This window comes from Hirundo rustica, chromosome 6 (assembly GCF_015227805.2).
Source record: "Hirundo rustica isolate bHirRus1 chromosome 6, bHirRus1.pri.v3, whole genome shotgun sequence".
Taxonomy (NCBI): domain Eukaryota; kingdom Metazoa; phylum Chordata; class Aves; order Passeriformes; family Hirundinidae; genus Hirundo; species Hirundo rustica.
Window position 1 is genome coordinate 61,949,242 of NC_053455.1, and position 21,064 is coordinate 61,970,305.

At 43.5% G+C, this 21,064-nt stretch overlaps 1 protein-coding gene across 2 annotated transcripts in view; it reads left to right on the plus strand.

Moving 5' to 3' along the window:
• Positions 1-21,064, plus strand: part of NAV2 (neuron navigator 2) — a 371,525-nt gene that overhangs the window by 257,030 nt on the left and 93,431 nt on the right. For both annotated transcript variants that reach the window (XM_040066269.2, XM_058420870.1), the window contains 4 exons: positions 10,890-11,988; positions 15,503-15,615; positions 18,935-19,043; positions 20,565-20,960. In XM_040066269.2, the coding sequence (XP_039922203.1) occupies positions 10,890-11,988; positions 15,503-15,615; positions 18,935-19,043; positions 20,565-20,960 (1,717 nt within the window). The remainder of the gene's footprint in view (positions 1-10,889; positions 11,989-15,502; positions 15,616-18,934; positions 19,044-20,564; positions 20,961-21,064) is intronic.

The following is a 21,064-nucleotide window of genomic DNA, read 5'->3' on the forward strand; positions in this document are numbered from 1 at the left end:
ATTGGATAGAAATGTTAAGAATGAGGGTGTTTAGCCATTAGAGGAGATTAAATCAGACATAATGAGTCAAAATTTAATATTTGCCCAGAGCTGGTGTTCATACAGACGTTCCAGTTTGGGCTCAGGAATTACTGAGCCCTTTTGTCTTTTAAGATCAACATAGATGATCTGGAAAGTTTTTCCTGAATGAAAAATCTTTCATTAAAGCACATTAAAAGGGAGGACAAATCTTCTTTTGTAGCTTCATGTAAAATGAGATGAAATATTTGACATTCTGAATGATTGGATTTGGCTCCTGTACCAAGTGAAGGATAACCAAGTGTCATTGCACAAACTGTCCTTGCTGGAAATGTTCTGTTTAACCCCATGCAGTTTTTCCACTCCAACTAAATTAATAATTATGAAGAGGGACAAAACCCAGGCTTTTGCCTTTGTGCCTAGTAGTAGTGTAGTAAGAACTACAAGATCCAGCAGTGGTGAAAAAAGAGCTCTGAGACTTACAAAGCATGACAGAAATTTGTCTTAGAGCATGTAAAATTTTCTTTTTCTAGCCATTTATAGAAGCATTCAGCCTGAATGGGGAAGAGAAGGCTTTTTATGGCTTCAGGTGCAGGGGTGGTTATCAGGATAGCTGCAGCAGGGAGCTGGGATGTTGGATGCAATTCCTGTGGCACGGCGCCAGCTGACCTAGTACTGGCAGGAGGTCACTGGGATGGCTGAGCAAGCTCTTTTCACAAGGGCAGCTTGTGACAGGACGTGGGGGAATGGCTTTAAACTGACAGAGATTAGATTTTAGGAAGAATTTTTTTTACTGTGAGGGTGGTGAGGCCCTGGCACAGCTTTTCCTGTGGTTGCCCCATCCCTGGAAGTGTCCAAGGCCAGGCTGGATGGGGCTTGGAGCCACCTGGGAGAGTGGGAGGTGTCCCTGCCTGTGGCAGGGAGGTTGGAACTGGATGAGCTTTCAGGTCCCTTCCAACCCAAACCAGGTCCTGTGATTCTGTTGCTGTTACAATAAGTCTTGTATTTTGAATGACATCTTTTACTAACCAAAGACCGGCTAGTCCTGAAGTGTTCAGGTGCTTGGTGTCTCATTCATACAGAAGGGAGAGTTCCTACAAACCCCCAAAGTTCATTTTTTCCAGCGCTCCCTGCAGAGTGAGCCATTGCAGCATCCAGTGGCACACTGATAGGACACAGAAGTGAAATTTTGAGCCTGGTGTCTCATCCCCTGTTGTTCTCTGTAGGCTGAGGATTTCCGGCTGAGGACCCTCTTGCACTGAAGTTGATACTGAGAAGGCATTGACCCTTTTGGTCCCAACTGCTAGGTCCTCACTGAGCCCGTTTCCAGCTGTGCCAGTGGATTGTGCTGGGCCCAGCTCTGCGGGGCTGCTGGCAAGGCTGGGGGAGAGGGGGAGTGAGGAAAGCTTTGGAAACCAGGACCAGCAGAAAGATCTTTACAGTTCACCTGACGCTAGCAAAAATAAGTGGAGTTCCTGAGTTTGAAAGGTCCCTATGCTTATGGATGAGCAGTGTATGGATGTCAGAAAGATGGGAAGTGATTTTACAGAATGAAACAGTTAGCTCATGCAACAGATAACAGGAAGTTAAATTTGATTTATTTATTTATTCATTCATTTAAAAATTTGAGGCGTAGCCCTAGCTTTCTTCATGACTGAAAATTGTGTTCTTACAGGCTTACAAAAGATTTCCTTTCTTTGACGCTTTGCAACTTTCACTCCCATTCTATATTCATCTTGGGGGGGTACTATTATTTTTAGGTTTCTCTTTCTTTAGAAATGAATCTAATAATTACTTAAGAAATTAATCTAATGTTGAATGAATCTAACATTTACTTTTGAAATGACGACTTGATAAGACTGTGCCAAATTCACTAAGATTAAGACGATTGCAGAAGTGGAAAAGACTTTATGTTTTTGAAGAGGCATTAAGTCCATAAAATACGAAAACAGTTTGCCCACACTTGAAAATTTTCACTGGGAAATAAATGTGATGGTCTCAACAGCGTGAAAATATGGTAATTACTTAAATTTCAGTCTTCCCAACCTGTAAAAATGTACCAATGCTTTATTTAGGTCAGACATGAAGCAAACATCGTATGCTGCTTAGTGTTTAGGGTGCTGCCTCTGTGCTCTTCTGTGTTGGCATTCAAGAGATGCTCTGGTTTTATTGACCAAGGGCTTTCCCTGTAAGTGTGACAGATGTAAAATAAATGTACAGAATTTGTCTCAGTAAATCCATTACCAGAGCAGTGGGTGTGTTTTGTTGCTCTGTGTGCACTACCAAAAGCAGAGGCTGGAGTAACCCCATCCAGTTTTCTAAATATAATATACATTGAAGGTATCTACCAAATGCTCGGCGTGATTTGTTTTGCTTTGAATATAGTACAGTGATCACAAATTTGATCATTCAGGGGTAAAAACAAAAACAGAGAGAGAAAGGAAGGACAGTGAGGTAATCTGGAAGATATGCTGAGGAGCCTGGTACTTTCTTTTGTTGAGTCATCACTTTAAAGTGCAGATATGGCTCCTCCTGGCTTTAACTCTTGTTTAAAGAGCTGTGCTTCAAATTTTAACAAGTTTGGAGCTGCTTACACTTTATATTTGTAGGATTGTATTTGGAAAGAACATGGGGAGTCTGTGCTCCAGCTCTGAAGGAAAATCAGCTGTACCTGTGTAGAAAACACCTACACCTGACAGGTGTTCACAATCCTGTTCTGAAATGCCTCACGACAGGGACTTGACCATCTCTTAAACTGTAAAAATAGCTATTAAAAATACACATATAAAGCCATTCTTTGTGGCTAAAAATAAGGCATATTTTTGCTCTTCCTTGATCTCTGTCCTGTTTGTAACAATCTTCATGCATTTGAAGGCTTAAAATGTCTCCTTCAGCCTTTTCTCTTCAGGACTAAGCAGTCTTTACTACTCCATCCTTTTCCTTAGAGGTTCCTTGTGATAAATCTCTTTAATGTGATAAATCTCTTTTATGTCTTGGTGGTCTCTGCTGGCCCCTTTCCAGTCTGTGAGTCTCTGTTAGAGGGATGCTGGAGCTGGACACAGCACTCCACCTGATGTCTTATTTTGCTGCTGAACAGCATGGATTAGTTAAGTTCTTTGTCTTCTGTCCTGTGGTTGTCCAAAGCTCTGCTCTCTGTGTGATACTCCAAAAGGATTTCTGGATGGCATTTGTTTTCCCTTGGTGCCACATTATGGGGTGTGCAGCTTCATTCTGCTGCCTCTCCTTCTGCTGCAGCACAGTTGCACAGCTGCTGGTTTGACCTTTTGAATTTAGGCGTTGAGTTTCTTCTCTCTCAGGGCACACCTCTTCAGTCAACCCCAATAAATGAAATCCAACTGACTCCAGTTTATTTCTCCAATTTACCAAAGGTATTGATGCTGAGAAATCCCCCAGACATAAGGCTCCTGCCTTGTGTCAGAAGGTGACCCTTCTAAGAGTCATTAGTGTCAAACAAAATCCTCATCTTTGGCCAGCTGAGATGTATGCATATCCTGGGGTATTGTTTGCACCCTTTCACTTTCCTAATCAAGCCTGCTTTGGAAAGATTGGCTCATTTTAGTAAATCCTCAGCGACATATTTATGTTGGGTGTGTGCCCACCAAGCAGCTTAAAGTCTGTCAGGAAATAACAGGCAGCATGGCATGTTTACAGGACAAGATAGGAGTATGCAGCGAATCATATTTGTGCTTAATTTTACAACTGGTCAGCTGGCTGGATCTGGCATTTTAAAATATGTCCTCTTCTACCTAGACAAAGCCTGGCTGAAGGCTCAGTCGTGGCTGAAGTGGAGTTTTACAAGACCTCAGGACGTAGAACATAATTGATATAAGCTTTAGAAATACATAAAACAACCGAAAAGTGTATTTAAACGAAGTTTCAGGGAAAAAAAATGCCTTAAAAAAATTAGCCAGGTATATGTTCTTAATAGCACAGCTCATGAGGATGAAAATCCTGAGCTTTGAAGTAAAATTTAACCTTGAGAAGCAGCTTCTTGCCCAGTGTACATCTGCATAGCTGCGTTGGAGGTGGAACCACGTTAATTTCCACCAGCTGAAGAGCTGGTCCAGCATTTCTTGGCCTTAGCAGTGCCTACAGGTTTCCTTTTAGAATAAATATTTACAGTTTCTCATAAATTTATTGCTGGGTGCAGCGTGCCAGCAAAACAGCCCTGGGAAGAAAGGTTCACTATGAAATCACGAGAGAGCAAAGAGCAGCAGTGCTACATCCCAGGCTTCCCCGAGTGCCAGCATGTTTCTGTCACATCTGTGGAAGCCCTTCTTGGGTTGGAGCATCGTTCAGCCTCCCTGGGCCCTTCCATTTGTGGCATCTCTGCTGAGCCTTTTGCCTGGTCCTTAACCAAATGCTCCTGAAGGATCTGTGACTGGCAGCAGAGAGCTGACAGGAAGAAGACCCCAGCCTGAATTGCAGCCTGTGTCTGTCAGTTGGTTTGGACACGAGTGGGTGAACATTTCCTGACTGCAGTTCTCAGAGCACTGGTTTTCCTCGTGCCTGTTTCCGACAGCCTGCAGGAGAGATGTGTCAGGGCAAGGCTGCTGGCTGTACACATTGCCCACTCCAGCTAAGTGTAAAATCCAGTGAAAGATTCCATAACAGCTTCCTGCCTGGAATTCATTAATGCTTTTGAATAAGTCTGTTGTGAGAAGTCTTGGGGGATTAGACTGTACAAATAGCGAGAAGGAAATGGAGAAGAATGAGCAGGAATGGTATTTGTCTGGTATATAACATGGGGAGCGCAACTTGTTTTGAATGGCACAGTAAACTTGGTTTCATTATTTTTATGATCATCTGACTGGTGTGTGGTCAACAGAGGTCCCTCCAAGCTTTCTTAGGCATTCATGTCGACAGCATTTTGAATTTTACAGTAAATAAACAAAAACAACAAGGAATTCAAATGTCCTAGTTGGTTATGGCGAGACAATGAGAAAAGGGGCTGCCTGTGCTCCAGTTTTATTTCCCCTCACCTCAGCAAAAACGCTGGGTCTTGGCTAAGCGAACTAGCCAACAGCAGAACCGTTGTTCCATGTGCTGGAGCTCTGTGTGAATGGAGGCAGCTTTACAGAAACAAGTGGAAGTTGAGTTTCTGGCATGTCCACGGGCTTTGGTGAGGGTTTCCAGAGCTAGAACACGTTTCTGGGAACGCCTGGAACTGCTGCTGAAGTCACAGGGTTTGCAACGCTGGGACTGGAGAAGTAGATACGATGGAAGTGAAGAAAAATATCACGGAGTGAAGGTAATTTTTGTGTTGTGTCACAGCAAATTTAGTTACTGTTAAAGGGAAGATCAGCGGGCAGAAGTTGAAGGAAACAGTTCTGCTCAGTTAGAAAGGGTCCTGAGCAACCTGGTCTAGTGGAAGGTGCTCCTGCCCATGGCAGGGAGATGATCTTTGAGATCTTCTTCCAGCTCCGGTTCCAGCTGTGATTCTAAGGTTTTACCATCAGCAAAGCCAAAATGTTCCCTATTCAGGCTTTCCTCAGGTAAAACTGAGAATCTGCCAGATACGGAACTTCCCTATCTGGCAATCCCTGCTTTAAAAAAATAATTTCTGTTGGGTTTTTTGTGGTCCAGAAAGCTTCAGCTATCCTGTGGGTGGAGGCCATGCCCACCCCAAGCTGGTGGCCCAGCCGGTCTCTTCCTGCCAGCTGCAGTTCTCCCAGTGTTACAATTGAAATGGAAATGGAAATTTCTGTGGCCACAGGAGTTGTGCCTATTTTGGGGAGGGGGCTGTGTGCCAGGTGGCTCTTGTTTGGGAATGTTCTGCTCTTACCTGCTGGTGGTTTGGGTTATGGAAAGATTGGGATTTTTACAGTCGGCTCCTGGCAGGAATGCAGACATTTCCATATTTACAGGGTTTGATAAATGATCTCTGAAGAAGAGAACAGCCCAGCTAAAAAAAGGTTATTCTCTGTAGGGCTTTGTGTATAGTGCTTTGAAGGAGAATCTTCTGGTGGATGGGAAGGGTCAAGATTCACCATTTATTCTTCTAGATGGGAAACGATGAAACTGCCACAGCAGTTTCTGCAGTTCTGACACTGTAATGTCATAGAGCAGAGCTGCTTTTATTTCCTAAATTAGAATCTGGCTGTGGATTTGCTTTTAAATCTGTTATCTAATCTATAGGCTGGACTGAAAGATATTTCTGCTCATAAGAACTTACTTTTCCCATAGCTGTGAAATAAAAAATAAAAGTTTGTTCATTCAAAAATGGGTAAAAATGCTGTTAAGTTCTTGACCCTCCTAAGGAGAGTAACTATGAGAACATCCTTTGTCTGTGTGTTGCCTTTCATGCTTACAATGATGGCTTTTGAAAGTTTTCAGTTATAGCAAATCAAAACTTACTTAGAGTGAACGTGACAAATGATGGAAAATTGCATATATTTTCTCCTGATCTTACTATAACATAAGCTCTCAAAGACTTCTGTGGAAGAATTAAATCATAAGCCTTCAGATTCTTTTTTTTTTTTTTCCCTTCTTCACAAATGGGTGGGTTTGCAGATGCAGTTCAGTCTTTTGCAGGAGCAGCTGAAATCAGATTTACCCATGCTAGAGTGTGTATTGGCATTGGAACTGGACCACCAACATCTTTTTTAACAGGAACACTACGAGCAAAATAGATTTCAGGCCAAGATTTGACTTTGAAAAGAGGAAAGTGATCATTATTTATTGCAGACTGTAGCTTGGGTTTGAAAACATTTCTTTTATAGTCAGTTTTAGTTAATGCAGGTTGCTGAAGAAAGAAAATACTTCCCTTACAAAGGAACACATGGGAAATAATAAGCTTATTAATTGAATGCATGAAACCTGCTCCCCTTTTCATGAAAGAAGGGTCTATGCTATGCTGAATAAAACTTTCCCCTCTGCATGCTGATGTGTTCTCCACGAATTGATGTTGCTGCTTCATTAGGAAGCCCAGCATTTGAAGCTGCATTCTGGCAGCAGAACCTCTTTTGCTTACCAGACTTGGCCAGAGGAGTAAAAGAGCCAGCACTTGTTCATAAGGAAGAAACAGAGAATCTGAAAAACTGAAGTTTTCTTAAGCTGGGGCAGTTTCTCATGAGAGTGTTTTGGGGTGAACCTTTTATTTCTTGCAGTGACTGCTCATGGTGCAATGCAGTTAATCATTCGAGGATGTTCATTTTCCAGTTTCTCTGTATTTGACCCAAGTACAAATCAAAACCCACCGTAGTTGTGTAAGAAAGCACCTTCTTTTCCTTTCCCAAAGTGTTGCTGCCTAACTGTGGGCTTTGTGAATATTTTTCATTCATTTCAGGTGTGTAGCATCCGGTATTCACAGCACTCACTTCGTGGAAAATGTTAAGTAGACACTGAAAATAACATTACTGTTGCAATGTATTCTATTTTCTTAATGTTATAGTCATAGTATTGTCCTAATTTTGGTTTCTCTGACGTGTCTGTAAATGGAGCTGCACTGTGCTCCTCCTACGCCACTGGCAACAGAAGCAAAATTCACTTCCAGACAGGAGGGTGTGTGTGGGAGCGTTGGGACAAAGAGAACGTTGTGTTTATAAACAAATAAACTGGGAAATACATACTTTAGTCAGTGACCAAATATAAATAAACAAATAAGTCGATTTCATGAAAACATTAAAAAAAAAAAAAAAGTGGTGAGGGGGAGAAATTAAAAGGTTCTAGATTTTGCTTGGAAATAAATTCTGGGCAATGATTTGGGGTTTGGAAAACAAGTCATTTCACTTGATCCAAGTGAAAAAACCCAAGTGTCTTTTCCCAGAGGTCTGTGAACTGGAGCACTCATCTGTGCTGTCAGGATGTAGCCAAGGTCCCAGATCAGCCAACCCTTTCCATTCCCTTTCAGAACGCCATGGAGCTGGTCAGAGCCCTGCTCTGATGGGGTGGCCTCAGCTGCCTTGCAGTGACCTGACAGCCAGCTCGGTGTCTGAGACAGGGCCAGACGTCTCAGCCAGGTGATGGACCTGGCTCTCAGGTCCCTCTGGGTAGGCTCTGAGTGCTGGGGAATGCAGGCTGGCTTTGTTCACCCCATGCACATGTTGCCTGTGTTGTTCTCAAACTGTTGTGAGGCACATGTTTGAGAAGGCAGGTATTCTTCTCTAAGAAATCTGCCCAGTTGTCTGCGTGCTCCGGCCCTGAGCCGAGGTTTTGTTGTACTAACAGGGTGTACAACCAGCTCTTTTATTTTATGGGTACAAAGCTTACTGGTCATTTTTGTTTGGTCAGCCTTGTGTCCTGTTTTTCTGAGCAAGTGAAGGCTTCCCTGCCCATACTGATCAGTGCATCGTTTCCCCCCCTGGCTGTGAATCTGTCCTAGGCGTGTTCATGAATCCCAGACAGCTCTGATAATTTCTGGGCGTGGCTGTTCTTTGTGCTGAGATTTGTTTAGCACGACAAGGCCAGAAGACATGTGGATTAGGAATTTAGTGTTGAAAGTACTGTCAATCTCCAGTTCCTATAGCAATATCTCGATACTGAGATGGGCTATTTCTGTTTTTAAAAATAATCTATACAAATTAACTGTGCAGTATGCACAATTGGGATTTTCACGAGGCTCTCACTTCATTGCTGGACATCTTCTGTGGAGGGCAGGCTGAGACAAAGGCTTGCTTGTTCTGAGTGTGCAAAAGGAGCCTGGTGTGGTTTGGGGATGGGAAGTGGACTGTGATGAGCAGGAGAACTTCCGGAAATGAAAACAAAAACAAAGCAGCAGTGTACGGTAAGAGGCACGAAGGAAGGAGCAGTGGTGCAGCTTTTGAAAGCAGAGTGAGAAACTTTGCTGGCAGCTGGTGAAGAGGTTGTCACCTTCCTTCCTTCCTTTCCCCTCTGTGTCTGTGTCAGGGCACCGTGTCAGGACACTGCTCCTGTTCCCACTGGGAGTCACTGGGACTGCTCCCACAGCAGTCCCTGGAAGTGCTCAAGGAAAGGTGCAGGTGTGATTCAGCGGTAGGCTTGGCAGTCCGGTGTTAATGGTTGGACTTGGTCTTGGTTGTCTTTTCCTGCTTTAATGATTCTCTGATTCCTGTGCCATTATCTCTTTGGTCCTCCTTAACACACTGGGTTGAATTCAGCGGGCTTGAGCAGAGCAGTGAGAGGAGTTTATTGTTAAGGAGTCTCTTAATACTCTCAGAAACCTGATTCTGTGCTAAGTCAGGAGGATGTATGTGACTTAAATTCTCTGATTCCTATGCCATTATCTCTTTGGTCCTCCTTAACACATTGGTTGGAATTCAGCAGGCTTGAGCAGAGCTTGAGCAGAGAGGCCAGATGGCACCGCTGTTTGGGATATTTGGTGGCTTGATTGTCCTTCTGTACTGGAGTAAAATAGGAGTGATGCCCTGGAAGTCAGCAGGCTGGCACGAGCTTAAAAGCAGCGCAATTCCTGTCTGTGCCTGCGATCCAGCTCCTGATTCCTTCCAGCTCCATGTGGGTACTTTGCCATAGGAAAAGGACTACTGGCAAAACTGGCCACTATAATAGTTGCTGGTTCAGAGTCCTGGAAACCTTCTGACTTGAGTAATATTTTTAAAAGTATCATTAGTTCCTGCCATTCCACTTTGCCCATAACCACGTGAAATGGCCGAGTTTATTGTTAAGGAGTCTCTAATGCTCTTAGAAACCCGATGCTGTGCAAAGTCAGGAAGATGTATGTGCCTTACATCTTCAGTAGATCTGGTTTGGATCAGAGGAGGGAGGTTAACAGAGCCGTATCTTTGCTGAGCAACTGAAAGTGAAGCAAAACAGCCCCTGTGTGGCTGCAGCAGCTCGTGATTTGCAGGGCTGGATTCACAGGGCTGCTCCTGCTGCCGAGAACGCACGCTCTCCACTGCTGTTGATTTTTGAATTAAAGAAATGCGGCTCTGTACACAGTTTACTTTCGTGCTAGAGGGCAGGGAAATATAGGTAAGAGCCGTTAATCCCCAGCAGGCTGCTGGGCAGGCGAACAGACAGAGATGACAAAATTTAATTGGAAACATGAGCAGTTTAACAGAAAACATATTTGTGATAATTGAGGGAGTAACATCTCCAAAAGGCAAACTCTGCAAAGAGAAACTGATTCAGAGGAGAAGTGGCCACTGGTAGGTGAGTGTGATTTTTCAAGCTCTCTTTAGGCTCGGAACTAATTTCTTAATAAGAACAAATAACATTAGGAGGAACTAACTAAATAAAAGATTTGTTTTCTCTGTGGGGGAGGGCTGTGCAGCCACAGCTTACTGCCACAAGTTTCTCTTACAGCTGTATTAGGATATGTGGTAATACTTAATTTAGGTTCTTTACAAAAGGGTGCAGTTGGTTTTATTCTTGTATATGGAGTTTTCTTCTACCTTTGCATTATAAAGATATTACCACCCCCACCCCCAATAACTGAAAGGACTTGAGTTTTACTTTTTTCCTTACTCCTGCATTTTTTTTATGTTTGAGGTTTTTCTAAGAATCAAACTTGGAGAGCAAGCATTTTGCCAAAAGCCGAGGGAACCCTTAGTTACAAAATAGTGCTGTGTTTTTGCTAATGAAAAAGTATTGTGGACTTAATAAGGGAGAGCACATTGCAGAACGCATTTTGGTTTGAATTGGAAGGGATTCTTTTTCTTCCTTCTTTTTCTTGAAACAGCAAGTAAATGTAAATTATACAGTAGGAGCTCATTGCTGTTCTGCTGGGTAGGAAAAGAAAACTGGCTTTTATTTTCTCGGAATTTCGCTGGCGTTGAAAATACTGATGTGTCTTTTTAACGCTATCAGTGTGAAATTCTTGATGCTTCGTTACACAAAGAATCTCGCGGTAACTCTAACACCAGGTACCACTGTGTTGTTTTTTTGGGTTGTTTTCTGTGTTTTTCTTCCAGAGCCTGCAGACAGCACAGCCTCCCAGCCCACAGGAATGAATGAAAATGTCTCATCCTCAGTTCAAAGCTGCGGCAGCGCCGTTCCTTGCAATAACTCCTCGGCCATCCCTCAGCCCAGCTCTGCTATTAAACCTTGGCGCAGCAAGTCCCTCAGTGCCAAGCACACAGCAACGTCTTCCATGTTATCTGTGAAGCAGCCGGCAGTGGAGCCTCCAAAGCCACCCTCAGAAATCGCCAAAACAGCTCCCAACGGTCAGAAATCCATGCTGGAGAAACTAAAACTCTTCAACAGTAAAGGGGGTTCCAAGGCAGGGGGGACAACGCTGGAGTGTCCGGGCTCTCGGGACAACAGCTGTGAGAAGCTGGAGACGCTTCTCAGCTTTGAGGAGAGCGAAGAGATCGATGCCGCCAATCAGAACGTGAGCAACCCCGGATCCATGTCCAGCAGCCCCAAAATTGCACTCAAGGGAATTGCACAGAGGACTTTCAGCCGAGCACTGACTAATAAGAAAAGTTCTCCAAAGGGTAATGAGAAGGAGAAGGAGAAACAAAAAGAGAAGGAAAAGGATAAAAGTAAAGACATTACAAAGAGAACATCCATCACCGAGAAGCTGGACCTGAAGGAGGAACCTAAGGAAGAGCAGACAGCGCTAACAACAACAGAGATGCCAAAAAAGTCCTCCAAGATCACAAGCTTTATCCCTAAAGGAGGAAAGCTGAACAGTGCCAAGAAGGAGGCCTCTGCCCCTTCGCACAGTGGAATACCAAAACCAGGAATGAAGAACCCCACAGGGAAATCCTCAAGTGCCCCCCTTCCTGCCAAGGAAGGCGAGAGGAGCCGTGGCGGCAAAGCCAGCTCGGGGCTCTCGCATCAGAAGTCCCAGCTGGACAGCCGTCATTCCAGCTCCTCCTCCAGCCTGGCTTCCTCCGAGGGGAAGGGCGCCGGGGGCCTCCACGGCAGCGGCAGCAGCCAGGCCGTGAACGGGCCGGCGGTGACCACTCACACCACGGGCAGCAACACCGTGAGCGTGCAGCTACCTCAGCCCCAGCAGCAGTACAGCCACCCCAACACCGCCACCGTCGCGCCCTTCATGTACAGGTAGGGCACGCGCCTCGGGGGCTGCCCGGGAGCGTCCTTCTGGACACTTTTTGGGGGGGGTGAAGCAGCTAGGTGAGTTCTGCATCATGGAGAAGGTTCTTGACTCAAGAGTGCAGGCAAGACATGCGTTTTCACAAGAGCTGTTGGTCGAGGTTGTATGAGAAGTTGCGATGGAGGGGTGTGGCGGTTCTGGCTTCTTTTTCTCCTTGCCAAGGTCAGGATGAATAATACATGGGAAATGTAGATGTTGAGTTTGAACCTGTGTGTTTATTGTTTCTTGTCTATTTACAGACTCACGTGCTGTGAGCTCTAACTAGCAAGGTAGAGAAATGAGGTAAAATGGAGTCTTCTAAGTCTTTCCAAAAGGTTATTTAAGCAATAATTACCCAATAACGAGGTGACACCTATATTGTTTATACTTTTGACCCAATAATGACCACCCAAGGCCCACAGTGCAGACCTTTTTCACCTAAACTACATAAAACCACCTAAACACATGAAGAAGGAAGAAGATGGTGAAGAAGAAGGACTTAGACTCTAATGCCCAAAATTTTCCATCTCGACTCACATGTATTACTGTATATTAAAATCCCAAAATCCAAGCTTCCAGAATTCCAACAGACAGGAGGGTTAATAGTGGTTGTATCCGACCCTACTACAGGAAACATGGCAATCTCCTTGAACAGGTGCTGCTCTTCCAAAGGGTACAGGAAGGTGTGTCGGGTTTGTTTTGTGCACTGTAGCTTTGAAAGTTATAATGATGCCAAGACACACTTGAGGTCCTCATTGTGGCTGTCAGTGGTGGAGATATAAGCACTATAAGCAGGAGTTGGAAATTTTAAAAAAACCAAAACCAATCCACATTAAAATTAAAATCCTTTTATTTAAGTAAGGCCAGACAAGAAGTCTGTGGTGTTGAATGTGTTAACCCTGCGATAAGGAAAAGAGCAGCCAAATGAAGTCACAGCTAACCTCTGTCTAGTCAGTTTTCTGTTCGACAGTGGCAGTAGAGGATGCAGAGGGAAGTATCCTGGGGATAGTAGGGAAGTAAGGAGGGAAATCAGTAGCAGGGATTCTTAAGGACAGAGTATGACCGGAACACAAGAAGTTTCTCAGTCAGAGGATGGGATTTTGGGTTTTGGACACTGCTTAGCTCTTGCATAGGAAGAGGATGCAAGTGTTTGCTCTGTCTTCATCATCTTCTTGCTGATGATGATCTAAAAGACCTTTCTCACCTCCTTCCTTTCCTTAAGATGTTTCCTTTCTAGGCTAAGGTATCCTATCTTCAATGCTGTGACGATTCCATTCATGATCTTTGGCCATTTTGTTGCCCTGTCTCCTGTTTTTTTTCAGCTCTACTGCGCACATTTTTGCCCTGGATCTCTTGGCAGATGTAACATAAAAAATGGTCGGTCACACTTTGTAAATAAGAGTGAGTGTCAGTGGAATGAACCTGAAGGAGAGGGATGCCAAAGGCCTGCGTAGGAATGCAGAATGGGAAGAGCAACCCTAGAGTCTTCTGGCCCCTCTGAGACTTCTCCCTGTGTGTATGGAATTAAATGGCAGGACACCTGGGAAAAAGAAACTTCTGGGGAAGGGTTGTTAAGTTTATTACTACAGTGTTCCCTCATTGTTGGTATTGATCTTAGTCTGAGCACAGATATCATCTAAAATGTAAAAGCAGGTGCAATCCATACATTTTCTATAATCTAAACATACTGATAAACTCCACACAGTATTTACTTGACCTTTTACCGAAACCAGAAATGAAAACTACCTGTTGGCAGCTGGAAAATTGAAAAATTGTGTCTGCTTTTCAGCACTGGAGGAAAAAAGGCCAGACTCTGTAATCTGCTTTAAAAGGAAAGAGAAAAGTCGGATCATATTGGTTTGCAAGGCAAACATAACACATTATTATTATATTTACTATCCAGACATTATTTTAATCTGCAAAATGCACTTGTTAATGCATTGCAGTAGAAGGCTCAGGTGTTTTTCTGACATCATTTCAGGTTACTTTAATCTGTACTTTTCAGCTGCCTGTAGACTTTTTGTTCGGGTATGATGGTGTTTTTTTAAAGCAAAAGACATGAGGAATTGTCCTGCATTTTGTATAGGGTTGTCACAGGCAGAAAGGGAGCTTCAGACAAAGTTTATTAGAGAACTTTGAGTTCTCTCCTCCCACTGAGTCAGGAGGTGCAGAAAGGGCCCCCTGGCTTTTTCAGTTCCTTCTCAGAGAGGAGTCTGGGTGCAGCTGGATCCAGGCTTAGCACCAGACTCGGTCAGCTTTGTTCATGTCTAAAGGATTATATAGGTGTAACTGAACTTCATGTAACTCAACTGTCCTGTAGGATTAAGGATGTCAAATCAGATGTATTATTATGAAAATAAGTGATTTATTTTGATAGTGATTAGACTAATAGTTCTCAATCAGAATTATTTACTACACGGTAAAAGCAGCCATGATTACTAGTATAGTATAATTCACTATTTTTGAAACAATAGCAAAGGAATTACGTTAAAGGCATATTGAAAACAATTATTCAGCAGAGATTGATGTTACTCACCTGTACCAATGACTGTGGGCACATCTCTTTTGTTCCCCCTCCAGGATGTCCCCACTCAAGGGATAACTCTGGATTCTGGTTCCTTTATCAGGTCCTTTACCAGGTCTGCCACATCTTCACCTCCCTGCCAGGAGGCTGAACTTTGGGGTTGCTGAATCAGGCTGGTTCAGCATTATTCAACACCAAAAGCAGCAAGAGGCCCCTTCTCCTTCAGCCACAGACAGCTCTGTAAATAGGGCATTGTTCCAGGCAGAGCATCCTGCTCCAAGAGTCAGGTGAAATTAAGAGTGTTGCAATAATAATTCCCTGCTGTACTTTCACTTTTTTACAGCACTTACCCTTGGGGCAGGAGAACTTGCAGCTGCCTCTTGGTGTGGCTCTATGAGCAGAACACAGCACAGTTAGTAGAGCGAAATGAGTCACAGTATCCTACCAAAATCTGACAATAGATCCTTACATCACCTTTGATTACCTGGCAGCCATAATATCAGACAATAAATCGGAGTTTGAAGTTGGTTCTGCCCAGTCTTTTCTTTTAAATTGGAAGTGATGTTGAAGGGAACCTAGCAGGAGTGCGCATCGCATGCTCCCTGCTTTATCTGTGCGCAGTACAGACTTTATTGGAGAAGATCAGATTAGCCACAACAACTGATATTACTGATTATTAAAACATATCTGGAAATCCAAGCGTTTTAAGACCTCCCCCGTCTGATGAGCTGTGAAGCCTATCTTCGACTATGAATTTTTTATTTTTTACAGCTGAGTGCTTGTTTCCATTTCTAGGAGATAATTCAACATGGGACTAATGAATTATGTAAAATCAGTCTGCTGGTCTGTTCTGGGGAGCGGGACAGAGTGGCTGATGGCAGGTGCACTCGTCCAGTGTTATGCTGGAGACACTGTGGATGGAGAGTGGCTGCACATCCCTGTTTTGTTTTGCTTTCCAGATCCCAGACAGACAATGAAGGGAACGTGACAGCCGAGGCCAGCACAGGAGGGGTCAGCATGGATTCTGCTCTTTATGTCAAAACTGCCCAGCCTGCCCTCGAGGACCTCTCAGGTGAGTCTTGCAGCATGACCTGTTACTGACTGCGGTCTGGTTAAATGAGAATGGGCCAGAGCAAGCTGATTTTATTCCTAATGCTGTAGTTCTTAATAACTGTATTTCTTTCAGCTCTTCAGCAATGAAAACCGGGTGTCAATAATTTGAAATGTAGATGCTTAAGTTCAGCACAGTTGTGCTCCCCAAATTTCTCAAAATCACCAGGAATTTTGCCCGCTTAATGTTTTCCTTGGAGATGTGCAGCATTTTTTAGGATTAAACTACTATAAGGATCCTAAGTATTCCCAAGCATTTCATACGCATTTTTCAGTTTTGAATACTTCATTTTGGAGCTTACAGAAGAGACCGTGTTCATTTCCTTGATGTTTTGGTTTGGAGGAATCTCAGTATCTGATCAATTTGAGAAATAGCCTTTGCAGCAATGGGGCAGCAAAATCCAACTGCACTCTATTGTGTCCAGCCTGCAGAAGCTGAAACTGGTTGTGGCTAGAAAATGAGGAGTCTAAATTAGAAAGTACTTGGTATATTTATTTAGAAATCCTGCTACTGTAAGAAGTATAAAACAGCAAAAAAAATTTAAGCTTATCAGTATAACAAAGTGATTTTCAGCAACCACACTCTGTTAGAATCCACTAGATTCTACTAATGTGCTCTAAAATGTGTTTTTAAAGTCACAGTCTGATCCCCTCCATTTCAGCAGTACTTATGGCTTTCCTTACTGTGTGCTACTGCAGGATATCTCATCTGTAGAATAATCTCAGGTTTTTTCCATCCACTTAGTCTTGGTGTCCCCCAGTTTAATGTGGGGATTTGAAACCAAACACCCTCCTTGGAAAAGTGATGTGGCTAAAAGTTTCACAGTGAGGTTTAGTTTCATGCTAACTTGCATATTCTATCAGTGCTGCCTTTATACCTGAGTGCTGTAGGTGAGAGGCAGAGTCACTGGGGAGGAAAAGGGCTGCAGGAGTGCCTAAGTGAACATATCTGTGTGTACAATTTATACATATTTACATGGTGCATATACAGTTTATACATTAAGTACTTTAAAGGCAGATAAAAGGCACAAGGGGTGAAATCCTTGAGAACATTTTTGGGTTCTTATTTAAATATGAGAAAGAAACATGGTATCCAGCTGCTTAAACTTTTTCAGCATTACCTCTTAATCATCCTGTTGGCCGGGCTGGGTGCATTTCAGCCTGCAAACTGAGGAGTGTTTCTAGATCACAAAAAGCCTTCAGTCTTTCCTGACAGATGTTATGTGAGTACAGGCTGTTACTCAACTAGAATATGTAAGTTTTGGGATCCAGAGGCGGAAGACAGCTGACAGCCTCAAACAAGGGAGATGCAAAGCTCAGCTGTGCACAGCCAGACCAGGCAGCAGCATCCACGAAGGGGCCTTGGGGGAAACAGAGCAAAATAAACAAAATAGTCCCTCAGACCAAATGAATTAGAAGCAATAAGGCACAGCTATCTTCTCTCCCTGCATAGCAGCTATTAATGCTGTTAATTTAAAAGCACATACCAAACAAAAGAGAGCATAGGTAGGGAGAAATGGAAGCAGAATTGTTTAAGGATGCTGCCTGCTCATGAGGAGCTAAGTGATTTCAGAACTAAGCTCTAGGGGCCAACTATCCAATATCTGACTTTTAAATATAGCTACGATCCAAGCACTGGAATGTAATTTAAGTGAAAATTTGCTATCAATTTAGGCATAAGAGTGATCTCAGAAGAAATTCGTTCAGTTTGTCTCCTGTGTGTTTTCCTAAGAAGCTACCTACCATTTGCCTTCACATCTATGAGAGAAATGATCTGTAAAAGAGCACTGTGACCTTTTTTAAGCTAAAGGCCTATAAATATTTTATGTTTTTTACTACAAAAATTTGTTGATCCACGAGTATAGAAAATGTTTTCTGTCCCAGAGACCCGCTGGCTAAAGTAATCAGTGTTGCTAGGTGGATGTTTCCAGTCCAGCCAGACTGTAATTGTTTGACCCTCTGGCTTAAGTGAATTGTAACTCAGGGAGATGATTTCCCAGAGAGCAGAGACTGATTAAAAGAAAAATCTTCACATGGGCACTAAGCACTTTCGTCAGTAGTTTGTAGCACTGCTGCTTTGTAGGCAACAGCGTGTGAGTGGGTTTTTCTGTGCCACCAACCCGGCATCTTTTAGAAACATGAAATTTAAAGCAGAGAGTGTAGAAAGTTCCAACAGCAGGTTTTTTTAAACTGGATCTTCTCACTTCTGATGTGGGTAATATATAGGTGAGTGCTCAGCATCCTGGCAGCTCAGAAATGCATGAATTTGTGCAGAGAAGGCTGATACAAAATGCGAAATGTTTTACATTCGCTGTAGTATTTTCTTTAGTCATGAGTTGTAAACCCTTTAGAATGAAATCACTTCCTTCTGTGCCCCACAGAAGCTTTGTGACAGTTCTTTGGAGGTTTTGTGTTGCAGCTTTCAGCTTACAAAGAATATGCTGGCACTACTAGAAATTCACTTATCTTCAGCCTGTTAGAGGATTTAACTCTATAAAGCTCAGCTGAGGTAGCAACCAAAGCATTTCTGAAATGACAGCTGAGAGCATGTAAATAAATCATGCTAAGCACTAATTAAATTATTAATTTGATAAAATGAAATTATGCTGAGGCAGTAGGAAGACTTTGTTTTTTGTGTACATAAACTCTTCTTTTAAACAGCACGACATGGATATGTATTAGAACAAAGTATTTAAAGAACAGAATTTCTAAGTGCCATCAAAACTAAGTCATCCCTCAACTTGACGTCATGTAGCACGTTTTAGGAACAGTAACTGTGTTGTGATGTTGACAAGCAAAACCTTTTGTTATTTTACCTGAAACATCACTCAGCATGGAGCACCCACCCAGTCAGCATGGTTTAGTTTATGGAAAGCTGTTATTGTGGGATGAAGAAGATCTAGTGAAAACACAGCACTGGAGAAATTGCTTGTGTCAAGTTAATGTTAACTCTGTCGATATATGAGATGGAAAGGGTGGTACTGATGAAGTATATATTCTAATGAGGTTGAAAGTTAACCAGAATTTAAACTGTTTACTATGGGAAATGACAGTACAGCAACACCTCAAAGGCAGCCTGTGCAATGAGGGTAACCCCGCAGAGCTCGTCTCAGTCGGGATGTGATGATGGCAGGTGCCTGCCGAGGGGAACGGAATCTCAGTCCTGACCAGCTTGGAAAGTCAGGAAAAAAGTGCATTTGAATCAGATTCGGGCATAGGTAGCAGCTCAGTTCTGTGCTGTTCCCTACCTGGGCCTTACTCATGGCTCCTTGTCCCTGCAGGAGAGGATCCGGAGACGCGGCGGTTGCGAACCGTGAAGAACATCGCTGACCTTCGGCAGAACCTGGAGGAAACCATGTCCAGTCTGCGGGGAACCCAGGTCACCCACAGGTAGATGGAGACCACTCTTTACATCTCTTACACCCCCCTGGGTTGCATCCTTAGAAAAAATGATTAACACTGGCAATGGGAGATACCGATCTTGTAGTTTTTGTCTTTAATGCACAGAGTTTGAATAACGCTGGCTGGTTTTTGAGAGGGCATGATGAGGAATTGATGGGATGGAGTTTGTATTGACTCAGAGGTCAAGGATAATCACTTCTTGTTGAATGAGTGAGGTGGTGTTTGAATAGAAGTTACAGTTTAAAACGTTTCTTCTTACTGTTGAGTAACTTCAGTGCATTACACCTCTCTCCCCCTGTGTGTAATATTTTGTGTAAATAAGAGGTGAACTGTGCTTGACCCACACTGTCAAGTGCATAACCTAAATTCCTGACCAAACTTTGGACAAACAAAATTTTCTAATATTGTTAGTCATCCCCTGAATGTAACTGCTTCTTCTTTGTGAAGCAGCATTTGGAAATCTTCAGCAATATTTAAAATATGCTGTAAATAAGCAAAGATTTCTATTGCATTTAAGCCTTATGTGAGTTAGATCTTTTCAGTGTTGAACAGGAAGTTTGAGAGAAGAAGCTGTTTGGCCCCTGATGAGGTTGGGGTCCAGCCTAATGCTTGGGGCCTTATGTACCCCAGCCCTAAATGAGTTTATTGGGGGAGCTCTTTGTGTTTTGGCTTTGTATCTAAAACTGAAGCAGAGCTTGCAAAAATGAACTCCCAAAGCTATTTTTCTTTGCAAGTTTCAGTTAATGTGACATCCCTTCATGGTTTAATTACTATAACCAGAGAATACAAAGGTCTTTGCTTATATGTAACATTGGGAATGGTACAATGCTGTTTATTTTTACTAATATCCACAATAAATTAAAAGAGGTGGCACTTAGTTGAGCAGGAAAGGAAAAGAGGAGTTTGTGTGGGTAAGAGAGTCTGAAGCTATGGATTAGCTGCAAATAAATCAGTTGCAACTCAGCTATGAGTATTCAGGGTGTAGTCTTGCAATCTGTACATATCACCAGAAAACTCATGACCATTTTTAGGGTTCTATATAAAAATATTACCAATATTTTTAAAGGTATACATAACTCATGAATATATAAGTAATGCATTGTTTTTTTTTAATTCAGTTTGAACATCTTCAGAGCAATTCATAGTTCATTAGTGATTTGTTAATATGCAAAATATATTTTAAAAAGATTTTTTTTGGCTCTTCTTACTTTTTTTCCTTTAATTCTCTCTGTGGTGTAGAAATAGCTTCCATCTTGGTGCTGGGCACAACCTGCTGAAGTATTATTTTTCTTACGTATTCCCTTTTACTGTCTGCATTCATGAACACATCATGAAAATACAGCTTGTATTAGAGCCTTGTTAAATCACGATAGAATGTAGTGTCAAACGGAATTCCGTTTTGACGGCGATTCATTAATGATAATTTTCTGATTTTGAATTTGGAGTCATTTTGCCTCCACCTGAGGCCAAATAGTGTCACCCTAAGGCGATCTCATCTCTCCTCTCAAGCACCCTGGAGACCACGTTCGACACCAACGTCACCACCGAGATCAGCGGCCGCAGCATCCTCAGCCTGGCGGGGCGGCCGACGCCGCTGTCCTGGCGGCTGGGCCAGTCCAGCCCGCGGCTGCAGGCGGGCGACGCGCCCTCGCTGGGCAACGGGTACCCGCCGCGGGCCAACGCCAGCCGCTTCGTCAGCGCCGAGCCAGGCGCCGGCCGCTACCTGTACCCGGCGCCGCTGCGCCGGCAGCTGGCCGCACGCGGCAGCGGCGTCTGCCACGTGGACATCGCTGACAAGGCCGGCGACGACGTGGACCTCGAGGGCATCGCCATGGACGCCGCCGGCTACATGAGCGACGGCGACGTGCTGGGCAAGAACATCAGGGCCGACGACATCACCAGCGGGTGAGTCAGCGCCTCGCCGCGCGCGGTTCTCTCCTCTCTCTCTCGGCTTGTGTCTCTGTGGTTATTTCGAGAAATAAAGGCCGGCGCCGAAGACGTTCTACTCA